Genomic DNA, 22,857 nt, shown 5'->3' on the forward strand with positions numbered 1-22,857 from the left:
TTGAAACCTTTATAAAGTAGGAAGTGGAAACAAGGCTCAATGGTTAAGGGCACTTGTTATAATTTTTGTGCACAATTTTGACAACTGTGATCACATCCATCAACTCTTTAAGCACTTAAAACTTTGGATACAGTTATCATGTGTACCTATCATGTATTAGACATATATCAAATGTCTAACCTCTTCCTTGGACTACAGAACAGCATTTAAAATACTGAAATCCCGAGGATTTTCTCCCTGAATAAATACACAATAGAAATGAACACACTTGCTTTAAAAGAAAACAAATAAACAAGCAAAAAACCAACAATAACCAAGTCTTTTATAAGAAGTAAACATAATTATAACACTATTACCCAAGCTCACTCTGAGAATATCTTTCAGAACTAATTTCTAAAATCTATAACCAGATTATTCAAGACGAAGTCATTCAATCTAGTTCAGGACATGATTCAGAAATCAAACAAAAATTACTCATTTTATGGGAAACAAGCTCACGTTTAATTGTGATATTTTAAAATTGTACAAGTTTTTTACATCTGCCCTCCCTCCCCATATTTAGACTCTTAAAATGACAGGAAAACATCACCAATCACAGGTTGAGTGGGTTTAATAAGATTACCCCTTCAGTTCCTATATGAAGCACCCAATATTCCTTAAAACACGAATGAGACCTGGCAGTGGCCAACAGTAAATTTCATCTTTCAGGGTTAAGAAGTTCAGATCTTCTGAGCATTCCGTGATGCAGTGGCACTTGTCCAGAACTGGTACTACCCCAGAGTTAGGGAACTTAAACTGTACCAGTGAAAAAAGCTGTTTCCCCTTCAAGGGGAAGAAAGAAAATGCCTCCTCGACACCCAGCCAGTTTGGCTGAGTCTATCTGTCCCATCTCTTCAGGCTCTGTTTTTCTTTTCTTTTTTTCCTTCCTTTCCTTTTCTGCAGCAGAGCAAGAGAGACCAAAACCTAACCTGAGTTACAAGAAAACAAGACAGTGATGGCTATAGAGGGAGTGACTTGGAGCAACTGGAATGCTCCTTTACCTCCAACATCCAATGTATGTGCTTCACAGAAAAACAGTAACAACAAATTCACAAAATACAACAGTTAAAATCACAAAGCCCATTCATCCAGGGGTGCTGGAAGGCAGGAAGAAGTGAAGTGGGGGAGGGTAAAAGATACAGGGAAAGGAAAAGAAAAAAATGTAGTCAACCAGTCCAGGCACAGGAGCTGGCAAATGCTGGAAAACTCTGGTCCTTTCAGACCTAGGGTGGTAGTAAAAATCCACTTCCTGAAGTCGAGAAGATTCTGCCTTACGTGCACCAGAGACAAAAATTCCAATTCATCAAAAAGAAAGGAATACACAGAGGGCCCTTGGCAGTGGGTCCTGCCTTCTGTGGCAGGGGGCAGAAAACAGAGAAAAGAGCTGCCACATCCTCCACCCAATCCCACCCACCCCCTCTGGACAGCAGGACTCAGTGGCCTGCAGCAGCTTTCAGTTTGGCAGGAGAAGGATGTGGCGAAGGGAACTTCTCTGCAGAGGAGGAGCTGCTCAGGGCTGACTGCAGATAGACTGTCTTGTGGAAAAGTCTGTTGCTTAAGAAGACCACCAAGGAGAAGAGGCGCAACTGAAAAAGACTGAAGGACAAGAGACCCTGCGTTAGCTCCAGTTAATCAAAGTAACTGCTTCAAATCTGACTACTTGAAATCTAAAACCACATAGGGAAAACAAGGCAACAGAATTCATCAGAGCAGTCCAGATATTAGACACTGACCAGCTAAAGACCACTGAGCACAGAGCAAGGAGCAGGATAGACTATTTGCCTAGCATGCTTGAGGCTGGGAGTTTAATCCCACCCCTGGAAAAAAGAAATGTGGCTAGGTGGTGGTGACCCATGCCCTTAATCCCAGCATTGTAGAGGCAGAGGCAGGAGGATCTCTGAGTTCAAGGCCTGCCTGGTCTACAGAGTGAGATCCAGGACAGCCAGAGCTATACAGAAAACCCCGTCTCGAAAAACCAAAAAAGAAAAGTAAATGTAGCATATCCTGTTGCTGCCACAAATGCATTATAATCAGCAGCTTAAGAATCAGGGCTAGGGCTTTTAAAGGAAATAAAATTATATTTTATATTAATCCTGATTTTTTGGTTTGTTTTGTTTTTCGAGACAGGGTTTCTCTGTGTAACATCCCTGGCTGTCCTGGATCTCGCTCTATAGACCAGGCTGGCCTTGAACTCACAGAGATCCACCTGCTTCTGCCTCCTGAGCGTTGGGATTTAAGGTGTGAGCCACCACTGCCAATTTAATGCAGATTTTTTACAATTTATTTTATTATTTAATGGAATTGTTTGCCTACAAGTATGTTTGTGTACTACTTGTGTGCCTGCTGCCCACAAAAACCAGAAGAGGGTGCTGGATCCTGTAGAACTGGAATCACAGAAGCCTGTGAGCCACCAAGATGCTAGGAACCGAACTAGGTCCTCTGAAGAACAGCCAGTGCTCTTATTGCACTTGATTGCCATATCTCCAGCCCCATAATTCAGATTTTAAAAGCACTCTTCTGTGTGGTCAGATCACACAGAACCTACTACTTTCTTTAAAAGTGGCCATTTTTACAAAAATGAGCTTTACTCAGATGCTTACAAAGGACTTCCAGCTAGTGACTGTTGGCTTAGAACTCAGTTTGTAGCCCAAACTGATCTTGAACTCTCCTGCCACAGGCTTCCAAGTGCTGGTTAGGGCATGACTCACCATACCTGTACAACCTTTAAAAACAGGTATAAATGGACAGGCTTGGTGGCATCCACCTACAGTTTCAGCACTGGGGGACAAGGCAGAAGAATCACAATATCAAGACACAACAAGGCACACAGGGAGAAATAAAAACGAGCGAACATGTGTGAGGGTCAATTTGAGAAATACAAACAAATTGATATGCTTATACTCAAAAAATTTGGTATATATCTCCTAAGTGTCCGTGTGTGTGTGTGTGTGTGTGTCTGTCTGTCTGTCTGTCTGTCTGTCTCTCTGTCTCAGTTCCCAGCACCCATATGGTAGCTCACAGTAGCCTGTAACCCAGTTCCAAGGGATCTGATACCATCTACTGTCCTCCATGGGCACTGCATGCACATGGTACACAGACAGACAAACAAAACACTAACAGAACTCTTAAAAAACTATATATTAAGATGTACTGGCTAGTTTGATGTCAACTTGACACAAACTATAGTCACTGGAGAGAAGGGAACCTCAGTTGAGAAAAATAGTGCCATAAAATCCAACTGTAAGGCATTTTCTTAATCAGTGATTGATGGAAGAGGGTCTGGCCCATTGTAAGAGGGGCTATCCCTGCGCTGGTGGTCCTGAGTTCTCTAAGAAAGCAGGCTGAGCAAGCCATGTGGAATACGCCAGTAAGCAGCACCCTCCAATGGCCTCTGCATCCAATCCTACCTCCAGGATCCTGCCTTGTTTGAGTTCCTGTTCTGACTTTTCCTTCAATGATGGAACAGTGATATAGAAATGTAAGCCAAGTAAATCCTTTCCTCCTCAAGCTTCTTTTGGTCATGGTGTCCACACCAAGAGAAACTCTTAACTAGGATATAGGTTTTCCCAGTCTAAGAGCAGAAGTCTCATCCCGGCACTTACTATGCTTTTCCAGGAGTCTTTGCTTCATTGGCGCTGATGATGAATAAAGGGAACAGGATAGAGAAGAGGCAGCCACTGTTTAAAGAAAAAAAGGTCAACTTCACAAGGCATGACTTTAGGAAAGGTAGCCATCAGAAGCATCATATCTCTTTCCCTGTTTTGCAAACAGCATGATGTGATGAAACCTTAATATAGCATATAAGCACAGCTTCAAAAATGAATAAGATTTTCTAAGTATCTGCCTCCAGGAGGCAGTATAGAATATGTCAGACTACATTTTAATGCTGACAAATAGTCAATTACTATTATTAACAACAGCAAAAAAATTCTCCCTGATGGTCAAGTGATGTAAAATGCTAGGTACAGAAGCAAACCAATAAAAGATGCTTGTTAAAACACACTTACTACCCCAGTTTTTATTTTTCTAGTCTTTCGACTTTCTCTAGCCAAATTACCTGATAATATAAGAGGATTGCATTGCTGTGAGGAAAGCCAAGGGCAAGCCAAACCCAAAGTAGTAAGGCCAATTCCTTTCTATGTTTGACAGTCGCTGGTGCATTTCAATTCCTAAAACAAGGAAGTCAGTGCATTTAAGATTCATATTTTATTTACATGACTAGACTAACTGCCATACCCAATTATTTGAGGCTTAGGTTTTAGGCACAGAGCTACAATTTAGAACACAGATACAGCATATAAACAATACAAATCTACCAGGTTCATGATGGTACAAACCTTTGATCCCAGCACTTTGGAAAGCAGAGGCAACTCAGTCTACATGGGGAGTTACTGACCGGCCAGGACTATATAAGACCCTGTTTCAAAGAATTGTGCAAGTCTGATATAAAGCTTCAATGCAAAGATTTTACAATAATTATTTCAAAGTAACATTAATTTTAGCATCAATATCCTTTGACAGGACAGTCTAGAACAAAGCAAAATATCAAAAAAGGATGGCATCTTGCCAGGTGGTTGTGGTGCATGCCTTTAATCCCAGCACTCAGGAGGCAGAAGCAGCCTGATCTGAGTTGGAGGCCAGCTTGGTCTACAGAGCAATTTCCAGGACAGCCAGGGAAACCCTGTCTCAAAAAAACAAAAACAAAAAAGGATAGCATCACTACTGAAAGCAGTTACCTCAGTCACCTTCACCAAGATGAATATGCAAAGGTTTGTTTGTTTGTGTTTAGGTTTTTTGATATAGAATCTTATGTCCAGGCTAGTTTCAAACTCAAAATCCTCCTATCTGGACCCCACACAAAACACTGAAGTCTTTTTACATGATTCCCAGCTGGATATGGTGGCACACACTTGCAATCCCAGCATTCAAGATGCCAAAGAAGAGGACTGGAGTAAGAAACTAGCCTGGACCATAAAAAACACCAGGCAACCGGGGCTGGAGAAATGGCTCAGAGGTTAAGAGCACTAGCTGCTCTTCCAGAGATCCTGAGTTCAATTCCCAGCAACTATATGGTGGCTCACAACCATTTATAATGCATTCAGGTGCCTCTTCTGGCATGCATTGCAGGCATAAATGCAGGCAGAACACTCTGTGTGTGTGTATATACACATACATACATACATAATAAGTAAATCTAAAAAATAAATAAACACCAGGCCACAAAGCTACACACAGCAAAACCTCAACTCCAAAAAGAGAGAGAGAGAGAGAGAGAGAGAGAGAGAGAGCCAGATATGATGGTGCACACCTATAATCCCAGCACTCTGGAAATAGAAGAAAGCAGATCAGAAAGAAGTTGGATCAGAAGTTCAAGGTCATCCTTAGCTCCATAGCAAGTTCAATGCTAACATGGGCTACATGAGATCTTGACTCAAAAAAACAGAATTTAAAAATAAAACAACTAAAATTTAAAAATAGAATGAAAATAAATAAATTCCAAAGTAATCAAACGAGCTTGATTTGATAGCGCACATATGTAAAGTAACCACAGGACTCGGGAGACAGAAGCAGGAAGCTGGAAAGTGAGGGCCAGCGTGAACTAAGACTGAGCGCTCAACGCCAGCCGAGGTTATATAGCAAGATCATGTCTTAAAATAAGTGGATAAGCTGGGCGGTGGTGGCGCACGCCTTTAATCCCAGCACTCGGGAGGCAGAGCCAGGCGGATCTCTGTGAGTTCGAGGCCAGCCTGGACTACCAAGTGAGTTCCAGGAAAGGCGCAAAGCTACACAGAGAAACCCTGTCTCGAAAAACCAAAAAAAAAAAAAAAAAATAAGTGGATAAAATTTTTTTTTAATTCTAAACGCACTAGCATCTACTTAACTTCTCTAAAGACAATTGTGCTCTTTTCTATCAGTTTCTGGCCCAGACAGAGCTACATCATATTAAGCACTAAAATGGTAATTTATTCTACAATGCCACTTCCCTTGGCCCCAAAGGTTAATGAACCCATGTAACCTCCCTCTTGTCAATGAGCCAATGTCTTTTTAGAAATCTGCTAAGAGCTTACGTACTGAGTAGCTGAGTCTGTGCAGCACCAGCCTTTCTGAACAGGGCTTCTATGTCCGGGTTTCTCTCCATGGGCTTACCTTTATTGAACCAGCGGTACTCAAAGCAGTACAGCGAGTACAGAAGAGACATATGCAGCAGGCTAACCAGCTGACCCACGAGATGGATGGGGAAGAGACTCACAAACATCCCCTGAGGAGCAAATGCAACAAATCTTAATTCCAGAGTGTCAGACATTCCTCACTTACTACTCCAATCAGAGATGGCTTCCTAACTGCTGCAAAAGTTGTTTAGTGGCAGGATCAGAATCTCCAAAGGAAGAAGAGGTAAATTCATGGTTCTTATCATTTTATATTAAACTCTCTAGCTGCTTCTGAGGAAAAGCTTTTAGAATCTCACTCTCCCCTCCCCCCCCCCCCCAATACCCATGCCTCAGGTAGGTACTACTGTCCTCTCCTTTTTCCTTCCTTAATTTTTTTAGATTTTTAAATTTTATATGTCTGAGTACTCTGCCTGCATGGATGGATATGTACCACTTGTGTGCCTGGTGCCCTTAGTAGTCATAAGAGAATGCTACCTCAACTGGAAATGGAGTTATGAATGGCTGTGAGTCACCATATGGGTACTAGAAACCAACCACTGAGTCATTTCTTCAGCCTCCATTTTCCTTCTCTTAAATAAGTCGTGCATGTGCGTGTGTCCTCTTAAATGTCAATGTGTACCAATTCTTATCTCTACCTAATAAACTTCAATTTAACTTCTTAGGTAGAGGTTCACTGGGAAGAGCTGCTGTGAAAGCAAGAGGACTGAGTTCAAATCCCCAGCACCCACATAAATGCCAGGCATGGATGTATGTCAGTAACTCCAACACTTGAGGGGAGGCAGAGACAGACAAATCCTAGGAGATTGCTGGCCAGTCAGTCACCCTAGCCAAAAATAGTGATCTTCAGGTTCAGTCAGAGATCTCATCTCAAAAACTAAGGTAAAGAAGGTACATACACTCCCCACCTAACACACACACACACACACACACACACACACACACACACACACACACACACAGTGCTTTAAAAATCATTACTTCCCACAAAGCACATACGCATACTCCAGTATAAAGGCAAAAACCCATCTTTGTGAAGTCCCCTCCCCTAAACTTTTTCCTTTCTTTTTAAAAATGTCTCCATGTGTCTCTCACCTGAATAAGGAAAAGTGCCTGTAGCAAAAGGTTGAAGAGCATGTCAGCAATTATTTTGCTGACGCTGGGGAATGGATGAGGTTTCCTCCCAGACACCTCAAATGCCAGGTCAGCTATATCCTGAAACAGAACAGTAGTACAGCAAAACATGAATTAACCGTCCCGTGTCCATCCCCAGAGCTAATACCACAGTCTGCTACTAGAGCTGCCAGGTGAGAAAAGTCTGCCTTAGTAACCGAGACAGTCATTTCATTTTACAAAGCCATAGAGATTACCAAACCAGCTGCTTAGCTTAAAATATGTAAAGGCTTGAAAACTGTCTCTCTATGGGCCACTAACTTCATAAGCTAATATATGTGATCTAGTGAACCCATCATGTAGAACCCAGACTCCATTCTGTCTTGGACCTACTTGGAACCAAATGGCATTCACAACTTTGCTAAGCACAAACAGAGGGAGCACCCAAAGAGCACTGAAAATTGATGTGAGGAAGAATTCCAGCCATGACCAAACATCTCCATGTAGTGATGGATCACCTAAAAAAAAAAAAAAGCAAAAAGAGTTATTAGTTTAATCAGACAGATGGAACACCAGAAATCCAAAAAGGGAACTATTTTGTGACTTTTCCTCTGCCTCCCATTCTGACCACAGCTCTTATTCATAGTAATCACAGTTTTGTTCTGCTTATCTTGAAACAACCCTGCTTACAGGCTGACTACTGAGATGTCACAGTGACTAACTGAAGAGCTATCGAGAAGCCACCTGAGTTTAAATCTCAGCTCTGCTCCTTACTAATGGCCCAACTTCTATTTACTTATCCATAAAATGGACAGTCCAACAATGCCTATCTCAAAAAGAAGTCTAAATTAAAAACATGGGGGAGGGCGCATGCCTTTAATCCCAGCACTCGGGAGGCAGAGGCAGGTGGATCTCTGTGAATTTGAGGCCAGCCTGGTCTACAGAGCCAGTTCCGGGACAGCCAGAGCTGTTACATAGAAAAACCTAGTCTCAAAAAACATCAAATTGCTGGTATTGTTAGGAAGTGCTTAGGGAACTGAGGAAGACTAGAAACAAATACTTCAAACCTCTATCCCCAAGCCGAGCAAGATACATACATACTTACCAATAATCCGGGCTGTTACTGACTGAAGCACAGGGATAAACACTCGATAAAACAAGAGGAGACTGAACTGAAGAAAAGAGACAATAAAGTAATCAAAACCCTTCTTCAAATTAAAACAAGGCGTCAGGCAGTGGTGGCAGATGCCTTTAATCCTAGCACACGAGAGGCAGAGGTAGGTGGATCAAAGCCAGCCTGGTCTACAGAATGAGCTGAAGGACAGCAAGGACTATACAGAGAATCTCAAAAAACCAAAAACATAATAATAGTAGTAATAATAATAATATAATAAATTAAAACAAGGCATTTCACTATAATGACTATCCAGTCAAGACTACTAGTTTACAAATCAGGAGGCCAGAAAAAGTACCTTTCCTACTTGCCAAAACTCCAAGAGAGTGCAGCAAACTGATACTATGTATCCGTGAGACGTCTGAGACAGAGAAAACATTTTAACTAATATTCAGGCCAAAGTATAAAGGTATATACTAAACATCCCATGATGTTTGTTAGTTAAATCTAAAGCTAACATCTGAAAATATTAGTGAAATGTTTACATTAAGATAAACTGAATTACACTGAATATCAAGTCAAGAACAGTATTTACTCGTTCTTGAAACATCCAGATTTCATTAAAGACTATGATAGTTCTCAATTAATTATAGGTAACCTTTTTGATCTGGGTCTCAATAATAATCAATTGCTACAACCAGAAACAAGGAGAATTTTGCTTATCTGGCCACATCTACCCTTCTCTAATCCCACAGACAGCCAAAATGTCCAGTCAGTGTTAACACAAGTTATTTATAACAATACTAAAACCTGTCAATGGATCATATAAACAAACATATACTCAGGACTCTCCCAGATATCTCTTTACATATAGGTGTTATCTGTGAATAGGATTAAAATTCACTACAGAACCATATGTTGCCTCTTGTCTTAGAAACAACAGTTCTTCTCTAGTAAGCAAAGTCACTACAGATGCACAAAATCCAAATTCATGTTTGTTGTTTAGGGTTTTCTGCTTGCTGGTTTTTCCAGATAGGGCTTCTCTGTGTAGCCCTGGCTGTCCTGGAACTCACTCTGTAGACCAGGCTGGACTTGAACTCAGAGATCCGCCTGCTTCTGCCTCCTGAGTACTAAGATTAAGGGCGTGTGCAACTACGCCTGACTTGTATTTGTTTTTTTTGAGGCAGGGTCTCATGTATCTCAGGCTGATCTCAAACTTACTATGTAGTAAAGGATGACCCTGAACTTCTGATCCTCCTGCTTTTACCACCAAGTGCTGGTATAAGTATTGTTGTTTATTTTTTAAAGATTTATTTTTATTATTTTATATATGTATGTGTCTGGTTGTCTATATATGCAGCACATGCATACAGGTGCCCATGGAGGCCAGAGAGTGTACAAAATCCCCTGGAAATGTCATTAAAAACAGTCATGAAATGCCTGGTATAAGTGCTGGGAACTGAACCCAGGTCCTCTGCAAGAGCACCAACTGCTCTGAAATACTGGTCCATCTCTCCAACGCACAGGTACCTTGTTTAATATTTTCTTTCTTCTTTTTCTTTTCCTTCTTTTTTTTTTTTCTTTCTTTCTTGAGACAGCATCTTACTATATAGTCCCTGGATGGCCTGAAACTCAGTTATGTAGCTGAGATTAGTCAGATCTCACCTGCCTCTGCCTCCCAAGTACGAGAAATATAGGCATGCGCTACCACACATGACAATTATTAATGTTTTTAGCCATCATACAAAATAAAGGGTTTCATTTTGACATTTTCATACATATCACTATTTCTTGCTCAGTACCCCACTCCCCTCCTCCATCCCCATCCATGTGATAGTCATCAGCATATATAAGCAGCTCAAACATCAAAGATAATTCATCTTAGTGTTTCAAGAAGTGGCTGAGAAATATTAATCTAATAACAATCTAAAGATACTTATAAGGAACCTAGAATTTGATGGAAAAGAACTTACCCAGAATACTCCACCATTCCAAGCACAACACTGGAAAATTCTACTAACAATGCGTGGCTCACTGGAAAAGATGGTATGAATTTAGCGTATAAGGCATGCGGACTGTTTTCTAACGTTATCTAATAACTCCCCACTTCACAGCTTCTAGTGCACCACGTTATCTTTGAGCACCTACTGTTCTCCCAATGTTCTAATTCAGTCATAAGAAAGGCTGTAAGAAAAAGCCAGTGAGGAAAGGTTTCCGAGGAACCAGGTGTCTGTTTTTGAGACAGGGCTTCATCATACAGTCCAGGCTGGTCTCAAACTCTTGGCAGTCATCCTGCCATCTTCACAGTGCTGGGATAACAGGCCTGTGCCACCATCCCCAGGTGAAGAACCAGCTTTTCTATTTTGTTGTTGTTTTGAGACAGAATTTCACTATGCAGCCCTGGCTGGCTTGGAACGCACTGTTTGGCTTCAAACTGCCTGCCTCTGCCTAAGTGCTGGTTAACCAGTTTTTCTTTAAAAATTAAAAAGGGGCTGACAAGACGGCTTACTGATAAAAATGTCACACAAGGCAGGCAACCTGAGTTTGATTCCCTGAGCCCATGGAAAAGGTGGAAGGAGAGAAGTAATTCCACAAAGATGTCCCATGACATCTACACACGTGCTGTGAAATGGACATACTCTCCCAACGAGAAATGGTTTTTAAATGCTATTTACTTTTATGTGTATGGGTGTTTTGCCTGCGTGTGTGTCTGTGCACCACGTGTGCAGTACCCACGCAGACTAAGGATTCCCTGGAACCAGAGTTGCAGACAGTTGTTTGCCTCCATGTTGGTGCTGGGAACTGAACCCAGGTCCTCTAGAAGACCAATAAGAACTCTTAACCACTGGGCCACCTGGCCAGCCCCCAAATAAAACAAAATTGTTTGAGTCTGTATATGTAGATGTGTGTTCTTCCCTCTAAAGACTGAGGTCAGAGCACATTAAACAAGAAAAGTCTGGGGGTAGGGTTTAGTCTATCAATAAATAAATCCATATAGACTTTCCTACAAATATCCATCAAATCAAATACTGTTTGTGGTCCTCTATCTGGCATTCCTGATTTTATTTTTGTTGTTTAATTTATTGTTGTATGTGTGAGATGTGGAGGTCCAAGGATAACTCTGTGGAGTTGGTTCTTTCCTTCCAGCCTTTCCATGGGTTCCAAGGACTAAAGCCAGGCCATCAGGCTTCCTTAGCAGGCACCTTTTGTCTCTGAGGTAATTCATGAGCATAGATTTTACTTTTTAACATCATGCCATTTTGAGTAAGAATCCTAGTTTAAGTCAATGTGTGTGTGTTGGGAGGAATTACCTATAACATTTTCCTACTAAAAATTAAAAGAAAAAAAACTAATAGGATGCTGAAATTATGACTTACTATGTAGGGCCTTCATTCTATACTAAGATCAGTCATTTCCTCAAGTGCCCCTCCGATGACAGCTTGGGATGTGGGCCTGTACTCCTCACCTCTCTTGCTTCCGCTCTACACTCTGGGCTCTCCTCTGGGCCAAGACACTACTTGCCCTTCTTCGACGCTGTTCCTCTCTTTTCTGCTGGATCCGAGCATCTAGCTTTGAGATGGTACAGATGCCCCAGATGGAGTCTTTGATTCCCTGTAGATAAGGACATTTTTAAAGAGAGATTATGGGCTGGAGAAGACTTTCCAAAGTTACACACAGGAAAGTGAGCAACAGTGGGAACCACAGTGTTTATTTTGCTACAGAACTTAAGGCGAGTGGTCTGTGCTGCCAGTGCTGTGATGGAGCTCTGGATTTCATGCACAGCAGGCAGTACTCTGCCACTGAACTATATCCTCACCTTTATTTCTTTTACTTTGAAATGATCCTTTGCTATGGAGTATTACTTTAACTAGGTAAAGATGTGTTACATCTGTTTCACCTTGCCTGTCTAAGGTACCTGATTGGTCTAATAAAAAGCTGAACGGCCAATAGCTAAGCAGTAGAAGGATAGGCAGGGCTGCAGGCAGAGAGAATTAAGTTGTGGGAGGAATGGGGGTGGGGAGAGGGAGAACAAGGAACACACCCAGGACCAGCCAGGCAGTCACCAGCCAGACACAGAGGAAACAAGACATACAGAATGAAGGAAAAGTAAAAAGCTCCATGGCAAAATGTAGATAAGAGAAACAGGTTAAAATTAGTTATAAGAGCTAGTGGGACAAGCCTAAACTAAGGTCACGAATTCATAATATTAAGTCTCTGTGTCTTTATTTGGGAGCTGGTTGGCAGCCCAAAGAAACATTCCAACTACAATCCTTAATCTACAGATAAACCGCAACAATAGAGAACGTCCAAACTCCTTTAGTCTACAATCTCCAGGTTACTATTTTTTCTATATTAATATATACCTTTTTTCAAATTATTCAAGAAGGTCGTTGAATCAAGCTCATGCTGTTTTTCCTTTGGGAAGGGGCTGAAACAGGGTCTCGCTACATAAGTCAGACTGACTTCAAACTTGTGATTTTGCTTCAGCTCCCAAATACTGGGAACACAAGTATAGTGGCCAACATGATCAGCTTATCAGGCTCCTGTATAGTCATTTTTCAGGAGGTATCCTAAGAACAATACTCTTTACATCACCATAGAGTAGTTATCAATTCAAGAAACTTAGTACTAAAATACTTTATAGTCCACATTCCAATTTTTCCATTCACCACAAGGGACTTCATGGCATTTTACACCTCAAGAGTTTAATCCAGAATCAAATGATGCATGTCATTAGAATGTCTCCTTGGTATTTTCAAATCAACAACAGTTCTTTATACTTTTTCTTTTTTCCATTTTCTTTATTTGTGTGAGTATGTGTCGCCATGCATGGTGCTCAGAGGACCACCTGTGAGAGTCAGTTCTCTCCTTCCACTGGGTGGGTCTCTGGGGTCAGCACACTCATGTTATCAGGCTTGGTAGTACAAGACTTTACTTCTAAGCCACCTCGCCAGCCCTAGTCTTTGCCTTTCTTTCTAAAGAATACAGGCCAGCTACTTCATGGAATTTTCTCTATATTTAAGTTTCCCCATGATTACCCAGGTTAAGCACTTTGAGTAAAAATATCACAGAACTGATGGTATCACACCAAGAAACACATAAGCTAGGTATGGTGGCACATGTCTCTTTTCCCAAAATTCAAGGTTGAGGCAGGAAAAATCCTAACTCCAAGGTCAGCCAGGGATACACAGCCAGCCTGTCCTGTCCAGGGAAATCACAGCCACCCTCTCTCCCTAAAACAATGGCACACAGTAACTGTTTGGCCTTTTGGTAATATTAATTCCATGGTTTCAAACTTTTTCTTCTAGTAACTGGAAAGTGGTTAAGTAGGGAAACGCTTCCAATGCCATGCAAATATCATGCCCCTGGATTTCTCCCAAATTTAGCATCCTTCCACGATTCTTGCCTAAACCAATTTTGAATTATATGAGCACTAAATAGTACTTTTCCAACACTTTTACATTTACCAATACTATGAAAACATGTTATCGTCTTCTCTACTCCCTTTCAGTACCAACTAAATTGCTGCAGTACTCCTTGAATTCTACACTAGCTCTAAAAACCAATCAAGAAAGGACTACATTATCATCAAATTTGGAGAAAGACACAATTTCTGTTCTAAAAGGAGAGAAAAAAGGGAAGGAGGAAGAGAGAGGGAAAGAAATTAATTGCTGCAAAATGTAAACCTCTATAGTCAGAGAGTGCCACGTAAAGTAGAAGCATCGTGGTAGTGTGGCTGGAGAATATCCTGAGTAGGTACAAGACGAGAGAGGTGCTGTTGAATTTGTACAGACAACATGCAGACAGCCAGAAATGCACCTGCCAACCACAAAACTCCGGGTTGGTGCTGGTGCTATAAGGACCAGAATTACCTACCGGTCATCTAGTTCAAAGACCTGCATTCACTTATCCATCCCTGCACCCAACCGCATATTGTGCAACTTCAATGAACTAATCTTTGGTCAGATGGTTTCCAGATGGCCCCAGGAGATAGTGTAATCCCAGCATGGGAGACAGGGGCAGGATAATTGCCTCAAGTTAGGTGAGCCTGGGCTTACAATGTAAGACTCTACCTCAAAATAAAAGCAAGAAAAAGCTGAGGATTCAGCAGAGTGTTTGCCCATAATGTGAGAGACTTTGGGTTCAATCCCCACTATTGAAAGGTAGACAGAAAAATTATAGAAATAAAGCTAAAAATTTAATACACACAGAAGAGTTTAATTAAAACCATAACAGATTTACACCCAAAGTAGAATAATTTCACCAGGATAATCAACTTCATAAAAAGACAAAAGAGCTGGGCGGTGGTGGCGCACGCCTTTAATCCCAGCACTCTGGGAGGCAGAGCCAGGCGGATCTCTGTGAGTTCAAGGGCAGCCTGGGCTACAAAGTGAGTTCCAGGAAAGGCACAAAGCTACACAGAGAAACCCTGTCTCAAAAAAAAAAGACAAAAGAGAAAAAGAAATAACTAGCCAGGTGTGGTAGCATATTCTTGTAAGACTAGCATTAGGGTACTTCAGAGACTGAGGCAAAATGATCGTCACAAATTTGAACCCAGTCTGGGATACTGAGTAAGAACATGTCTTTAAAAAAAATAAACAAACAAGGCCGGGCGATGGTGGCACACGCCTTTAATCTCAGCACTCAGGAGGCAGAGGCAGGTGGATCTCTGAGTTCAAGGCCAGCTTGGTCTACAGAGTGTTCCAGGACAGCAAGGACTAAACAGAGAAACCCTGTCTTGAAAAACCAAAAATAAAATAAAATAAAAAATAAAGGCCAGCAAGCTGGTTCAGCAGGTAAAGGTACTTGCCACCAAGCTGACAGCCATGGGACTACATGGCAGAAGGAGAAAACCAACATAATGTCCAAGCATACACTCATTAAATAAAGCTAATAAAAACAAAGCATGGCTGGCATCAAACTCCCTATGTAGCCAAGTATGGACTTGAACTACTGATCCTTTTGCTCTATCTTTCAAGTGCTGCGAGGTCAGTTGCATGTGCCACTACACCTTGCTTTTTTTGTTGTTGTTTTGTTTTTGTTTCATTTTTGAGATGGGTCTCATTACATATCCCAAGATGGCCAAGAACCCATGATCCTCCTGCCTCAGTCATTTGAGTGCTATGATTACAGATGTGTGCTACTCCATCTGGCTCAAACTAGCACAGTGACACATGCTTGTGATCCCAGAACTTTCTATAAAGAGAAGGGGATCAGTTCAAGGTCATCCTGGACTACATAGCCAGTTGGAGGCTAACCTGTCTCAAAACAAACAAAAAAAGGCTAACCAGAACCCTAATACTAGATAATGCACTCAATAGACAGGTCTCCCGACTCCCACAGGATGCAGGATAGAAAGGTTGGGAATCAATCAGTATGTAAGAGTGTTTGCTCTGAAAGCATGAGGACCTGACTTCAAACCCCAATACCTTCTTGTAAAAGGCAGGCATGGCTGCTGGATGCTGAGAATTCCCTGGCCAGCCAGGCTTGCCAAACAGGCCAACTCAGACTCAGTAAGAGACCTTGTCTGAGGCGATAAGGCAGACAGTAATAGAGGGGATGGAGGAAGACACCTAAAGTTCTGCTTTGGCCTCCACATGAGAATGGGACTGTACCTGCACACCCACATGCACGGACCACACAAATACACACACCCATGCATGGACCACACACATACACACACACACACAGTGGAATATTTAACTACGCAAAGATGGGTTGCATTTGTTTAACTATGTAAAGATAGACTACTGTTTCACCTTGCCTGCCTAAGGCACCTGATTGGTCTAATGAAAAGCTGACTGGCCAATAGTGAGGGAGGAGGGATAGGCAGGACTTCCAGGCAGGGAGATTAAGTAGGAGGAGGAATTTAGGCTTGAGGGAAGAAAGAAAAAGAGATGCCAGGGAGACGACAGTGGCCAGTCAGACAGACACAAGGAAGCAGGAAAGTAGGACATAAGAATGAAAGAAAGGTAAAAAGCCCTAATGCAAAACGTAGATGAACAGAAACAGGTTAAATTAAAAGAGCTTATAGGACAAGCCTAAGCTAAGGCTGAGAAGTCATAATTAATAATAAGTCTCTGTATCTTTATTTGTGAGCTGGTTGGTGGCCCAAAGAAAATTCCAACTACATGCACAGACACAGACAGACAGACAGACACACACACACGCACGCACGCGCTCGCTCGCTCTCTCTCTCTCTCTCTCACTGTATTAAAAGAGAAAAGATACAGGATATAGCTGGGCACAGGCTCACACTTGTTTTCTCCTTCCCAAAAGCTGGGGTTACAACAGGACTGAAATGAACTCAAACCAGCCAGGGCTGCATAGCAAAATAAAAAAGACGTGGGACAGGGGTTGGGGATTTAGCTCAGTGGTAGAGCGCTTGCCTAGCAAACACAAGGCCCTAGGTCTGGTCCTCAGCTCCAGAAAAAAAAAGACGTGGGATAGTGTATGTCTATATTCTTAGTACTCGGCACAGGAGGCAAGAGCATCATCACCAGGTGTTCAAGGTCAGCCTCAGATTGTCTCAAAAAAATGAAAAACTGTTTACTGAGCAGTACAGACTACACTGAAAACCTACACTCTATGTAAAAGACCCAACAAATATGATAAAAATTACAAAACACCTAAAGGGTTTCCTAGTCAGTTCTTTAGCACAAGAAAAGAAAAAAGGTGGGGGACAAATTCCGTGAAACAAAATATACTCACCCTGCCAAGGTCCTGCAGAAAGGTTTTGACACTGTCAGCCATCTCTTCACTGCCCAGACTATCAATCACACACAGAGGGAAGTACCCCCAAATCTCTCATCATGGAGGGCCTGGAAACAAATGGAAAAAAACTACTTACGTTAAAGATATATTACTTCATGATCTGTTTCTACAAAATAACTTCACGTTCTAGTAGCCCTAATACAAGAGTAATAGATTGTAGCACTAACACAATGAACTAGGAGGCTATACCGTAACTTATTTCTTCTTTTGAGATATGGGGTCTTGGTAAGTTGTCTCAGCTAGCCTCACACTCTTGGGCTCAACAAATTTTCCTGCCTCAGCCTCCCTACTAACTAAAGAGGGGGCAAATGTGCTCCCAGACAAGTGGTCTCCCAAGTCTGGTGTCCCAAACTACTCCTCCCAAACACTTCAAACACTGTTGAGGATTTGGAGATGACTGGTAATGATATTTGAATACCCTCTTAAGCAATTTTTATGCTGGCTATGTATTCTCAAACACCTGACTATGGGGACTGGAGAGATGGCTCAGCGGTTAAGAGAGAACCCGGGTTCAATTCCTAACACCTGTGTCAGAACCCTGCCAACCATCCGAACTCCAGCTCCAGGGGATTCAATACCCTTTTCTGGCCTACAGAGGTACCCAAATGCACATGCATAGACACAAACATACATACATACACACACTAAAAAACAAAACCAAAAAAACTATCTTGAAGGAAGTAGGCCACTATAGTACACTGTAATTCTAGCACTAGGAGGCAGAGGCAGGAGGATAACTATAATTTCTATGACAGGCTGTCTACACACTGAGTTCTACACCTACTAGGGCTTCACAGGGAAACCCTCTCTCATACAATAGTAATTTGTTTTGATTCACTTTAATCATGCAGACTCTTCAAACATACAGGAAAGTTTAAGACATAATATGAAACTACCAAGCCCTCTAATTAGGTCTTTCGATGTTTTCTAACTTCACCCCCCACCACCAGCATAGTCCTTGAGATATAACCTAGTGACCTACAGCACCAACTCATTTTCTAATTTTAAATGTACATGTATGTGCATGTACTTTAATAATCACGTAGGAAACAATGAATTTTACACTAGACTATGGCTTGGGAGGGGTCTAGTTCAAAGGTAGACCGAATGCTCAATATGCTTGAGAACCAGAGTTCAATCCCCAGTACCCAAAACAAACAAACAAACAACAACAACAACAAGCTCGTGAAGTTCACATTTGTAAGCAGTCTTTAGAACAGTAAGGGTTAGTTGGGTATGGTGGCACATAACTATACCATGTGGAAAGCCGAGGCAAGAGACTCAGGAGTTCAAGGTCATTCTCAGCTAAACTGGAAGTTTGAGGTATATGGGGTACGTGAGACCCTGTCTCAAAAGAAAATAAAAAATAACAACAACAAAAAAAAAAGTGTTTCTCATTTCATTTCTCAGACGGATGGCAAACCTAGCTCCAAAAATGTTGCACGAATCCTAACTGGCCTTATAATAAAAACCCAGAGCCAGACATTGGGGTAAATGCTCTAAGATCAGAGAGACAAAGGAACAAGCCACAAGAGAAACTTCTCACCACCACACTACCGAATCCTCAGGCTGCAAGGGAGGCAAGAGATCTTATCTCCACCAATCCACAGACTGACCGCCTCTGAGTCCTCAGCGGAAGGGGCGCCCCCCACCCCAACTCCTATCTCCTCCCACCTGATACTCCTTTCTCCGCCCAGCCATATCACTTCCTGTCTCAACCTTCCTAGTCCTGGGATTAATGGCGTGTGTGGCTTTCCAAATACTGGGAGCAAAGGCATAAGATCTGGAGTGCTGGGATTAAAGGTGTGTGCCACTACTGTCTGGCTCTGTTTCTCTTTTAGACTGAATTAATCTTGCTTAGTCCAGGGTGTCCTTGAACTCACTGAGTGAGTGCTAGGATTGAAGGTATGTGCCACCACTGCCTGACTCTATGTTTAATCTAGTGGCTGGCTCTGTCCTCTGATCTTCAAGCAAATTTTATTTGTTAGAGTACAAACAAAATATCACCACACAAAAATTAAGAAATTGACAGGGCTGAAAATACAACTCAGTCAGGGCTAAGGAGGTGGCTGAGCAGGTAAAGGAGCCTTCTGCCAAGCCAAACCACCTGAGCTTAATCCCCAGGACCCACATGGGTTTTCCTGACTTCACAGGCACACCACAGCACACTCACATCATGGCACATTCACATGCATGTGCACATAAACACGTAATTAATAAGTGTTGAAAAAAAGAGAATTATAACTCAGCAATAGAGTGCTTGTATGGCATGTTCAATTCCTAACATCAAAGAAAAAATTTTAAAAAATGGAGACAGGCCTGACGGTGCAGTCCTATAATCCCAGCTACTTGGCAGGCTAAGGCAGGCTCACGAGTTCAAAGTCTGCATAAACTGAATTCAAAGCCAACCTGAGTAACTTAATGAAATCTAGTCTCAAAAACAAAACAAAGGTTGGGGATACAGTTCACTGGTAGAGAGCCCACCTAGTATACCTGAGGCTCTGAGTTCTGACTTCAGTCCCCAGTACTGAAAGGACAAGAGAGTTCATACCACCAACAGTCTTTTTTCTGTTTGTTTTGTTCTTCGAGACAGGTTCGCCACCCTGCTTATAAATAATCTTAAAATACTAGTCTCTCATTTCATTTCTTTAAAGTGAATTCTAAGGTGAATGGAAAAATTACTTGCAAAAATGTAAGAATTTAGCTGGGCGGTGGTGGCACACGCCTTTAATCCCAGCACTCAGGAGGCAGAGCCAGGTGGATCTCTGTGAGTTCCAGGACAGCCTGGTCTACAGTGAGATCCAGGACAGGCTCCAAAGCTACACAGAGAAACCCTGTCTTGAAAAACCAAAAAAAAAAAAAGTAAGAATTCAGGATTTTAATGTTCTCAAGCCCCACTAAATCAAGCTGAGAATCTCCAATTTAAGAGATAACAACCTGCCGGGCGGTGGTGGTGCACGCCTTTAATCCCAGCACTCGGGAGGCAGAGCCAGGCGGATCTCTGTGAGTTCGAGGCCAGCCTGGGCTACCAAGTGAGTTCCAGGAGAGGCGCAAAGCTACACAGAGAAACCCTGTCTCGAAAAACCAAAAAAAAAAATGGGTACCAACCTTACTACATTAATTTCACAGGCAGCTTGTAAAAAGTTCAACTTCAAAACATAAAGGATACTCTCCTTGACCTTCGGCCACCTCATCAAGTAGCACCACACTGACCCAACTGGACTAATGCCACTCAGAACTGGACGAACAGGGAGTGTGCAATCAGAAGGCTACCTTCACAACACCATGTACATCACCTGCTCCTTAGGCCAAATCCTAGCCAGATGTGCTCAACTGGAAAAGTTTCTAAGGTTAAGAAACATCTGTTATTACACTCCTCCCTCCCAAAAAAAAAAAAAAAAAAAAAAAAAAAATTGTGTGTGTGTTGTGTGTAGTGGAGGCCCACAAAGGTTTCCTAGTAAGATCTGAACTTGCTTTACCCTGTAGGGCTGCATAAGGGCATGGATTGACCACGTGCATGGTTACCAGGTGTTTGGAAGGGTCTGTACTTGGCTGTGCTGGGGGGGGGGGTGGTGTCTTTTGCTCCACCCCTTGGCATTCCTTTAAAAGACTCTTTAGAAGAGACAGAAGGGGCCGGTGGATAACCATCCAGGCCCTCCAGAGCAATCCTGTGTTTCTGTCTTCCTCTCCTCTACTCTTCTAAGTATTTCTCACTTCTCCTTCCTCAAGAGTACCCTGGAGTAAAAGTGGGAGTGGGTCTCCCACAATATATATGCATGCCTCAGAGTTTCTAACATGTGTTCCGCAGCAGACAGTGTTCTAAGAGTTGTGGTGAAAGCAGTCCATGGCCAGGAGAACAGTAAATGCCTAATGATGGGCAAGACACTAGTGTGTGAAGACTACCATAGATACACCCTCTTAACCAGTGACTTTCTCATCTACAAATAAAGGGTAGTAAGATTCCTCATAAGGTTTTTGAGGATGGAGTAAAACACAAAGCTGAAAATTCTGTATAAATGTAATCCTATTAAAGAATGCACCCGATTTGAGGTTTGAGGAAACTCATTACTTGGTCCAGTTTTCTGCCAGAGCCCAGTCAGAGAACTTCAAACATGTCTATCTTAGCTCAGAACCACTATGTTATTTGACTCCTGGCAGATTAATACCCAGCTTCTGCATGGACCAACCAGCAAAGGACCTACTGACCAAAACAGAGCCTGTGAAGGGCAGGCCATTTCAATTCTACACTGTGGGCCTAACTTCTTTCCTACGGGAGAGAACATTTGGTATGAACTACCCTGTTTAACAAATTGCTGAGGCATGCAGAAAAATAACCGATCACATTTTGAGACCACACCATTGACAAAGGGCTCCTACAACACAGGGACTCAAGATGTGCCACCTGGTTCACAATATTTTACAGGTGGAGAAGTTAAACGGTTTGTCCAACAGCGAGTGAAAGCTAATTACAGAAAACTTCAGAACTTCAGTGTCCGAAAAGGAGTCCAGGCTTCTTTTTTGCTTAAGCTTTGCAACGAGGATTTTTGTTTAACCCAAGTATCCCACGGACAAATTATCTTTCTTAAACCTTGTAATGCTGCGGGCCACTAAATTCTTGACAGTCTTTAGAACCGATTAAGCATCTACTGTGACATACCCCTGCACTTTCATTTCCGAAGCCACCAAACCCAAGTCCCGGAAGGCAGGAAGCCGGCGTTTCGCACGCCAGGTAAGGAAAAGGTAAACACCCTCACTCATCACCGGGCCGCAGAACGCCTCCTGGGGCCCCGGCAGTGCTCGGTCCCTTCTCTCCCGGAGCTTCTGGGTAACCGGGCTGAGAACCCGTCTTTCTCCCCAGCCACCGCCGCGCACAGGGTGCGGACCACGCTCACCCCGGGTCACGGGAGCTAAAGATAGCCCCACCGCACCTGGGGAGGGAGAGCCTGGGCGCCGCGCGCCGCAGGGCCTGCCCTCGCCGCCCGTCAGGACCCAGGCCCTTGGGGCCGGGGTCCTTGCCGCAGCCCCCGCCAGAACCTCACCCACCAGCTCTGGCCTGCCAGCCAGCCCTCGCTTGCTCCTGGGCCCGGCCGCCCAGGCCCAGGCGTGCAAGCGGCTCGACACCCCCTTTGCCGCGGCCCACACCTACCCCGCAGCCCTGCCGCGGCGGCTCCGGCCCGGGCGCTCGCCCACCGAGGTTCGCCTGCCTCGCGCCCGGCTGCCCGCTCCGCCCCGGCGCTCCCAGAGCCGGGGCTGCGCCCACACTGGGCATGCCCGGGCTGCACGGGGCAGCTGGGAAGTCGGGCGGGCACCCTTGCCGGTCGCCGAGCGGGGGCGGGGCCAGCGAGGCAGGGAGGGGCCATCCAGGAGGGGCGTGGCCAGGGAGCCTGGGAATTGTAGTCGGCGGGACCCGAGAGTCTCTGTCTCATCTTGGTTATACAGCTCCAGGCTTCTAGCCCCTGTTGCCGCCGCCTCTCTAATCCCCTTCTCACTAATCAGCAGTCCTGTCCTTTAGCCTCCTCACTCTACCTATGCAGCAATGCTAGTCTTTCTAAAATCCTTTCAGAACAAATGATGGAAACAATAAAATAGGGGTCACCTTGATTAATTTGGAGGCTTTCTATAATTAAAGACTAATAAACCAGGTATGGT

At 43.2% G+C, this 22,857-nt stretch overlaps 1 protein-coding gene across 1 annotated transcript; it reads right to left on the reverse strand.

The window, feature by feature from the left end:
* Window positions 1-477: 477 nt before the first annotated feature.
* Window positions 478-22,514, reverse strand: Ei24 (EI24 autophagy associated transmembrane protein). The gene is made up of 11 exons (XM_052756460.1): window positions 22,355-22,514; window positions 17,146-17,255; window positions 11,900-12,045; window positions 10,407-10,467; window positions 8,425-8,491; window positions 7,713-7,837; window positions 7,302-7,421; window positions 6,187-6,298; window positions 4,097-4,208; window positions 3,642-3,716; window positions 478-1,635 (listed from the first exon to the last, which is right to left on the reverse strand). The coding sequence occupies exons 2-11, from the start codon at window positions 17,185-17,187 to the stop codon at window positions 1,473-1,475; spliced, it is 1,023 nt and encodes a 340-aa protein (XP_052612420.1). The 5' UTR covers window positions 17,188-17,255; window positions 22,355-22,514; the 3' UTR covers window positions 478-1,472.
* Window positions 22,515-22,857: the final 343 nt, after the last annotated feature.

Source organism: Peromyscus californicus, unplaced genomic scaffold (genome assembly GCF_007827085.1).
Source record: "Peromyscus californicus insignis strain IS unplaced genomic scaffold, ASM782708v3 Scaffold_11__1_contigs__length_118956290, whole genome shotgun sequence".
Classification (NCBI taxonomy): domain Eukaryota; kingdom Metazoa; phylum Chordata; class Mammalia; order Rodentia; family Cricetidae; genus Peromyscus; species Peromyscus californicus.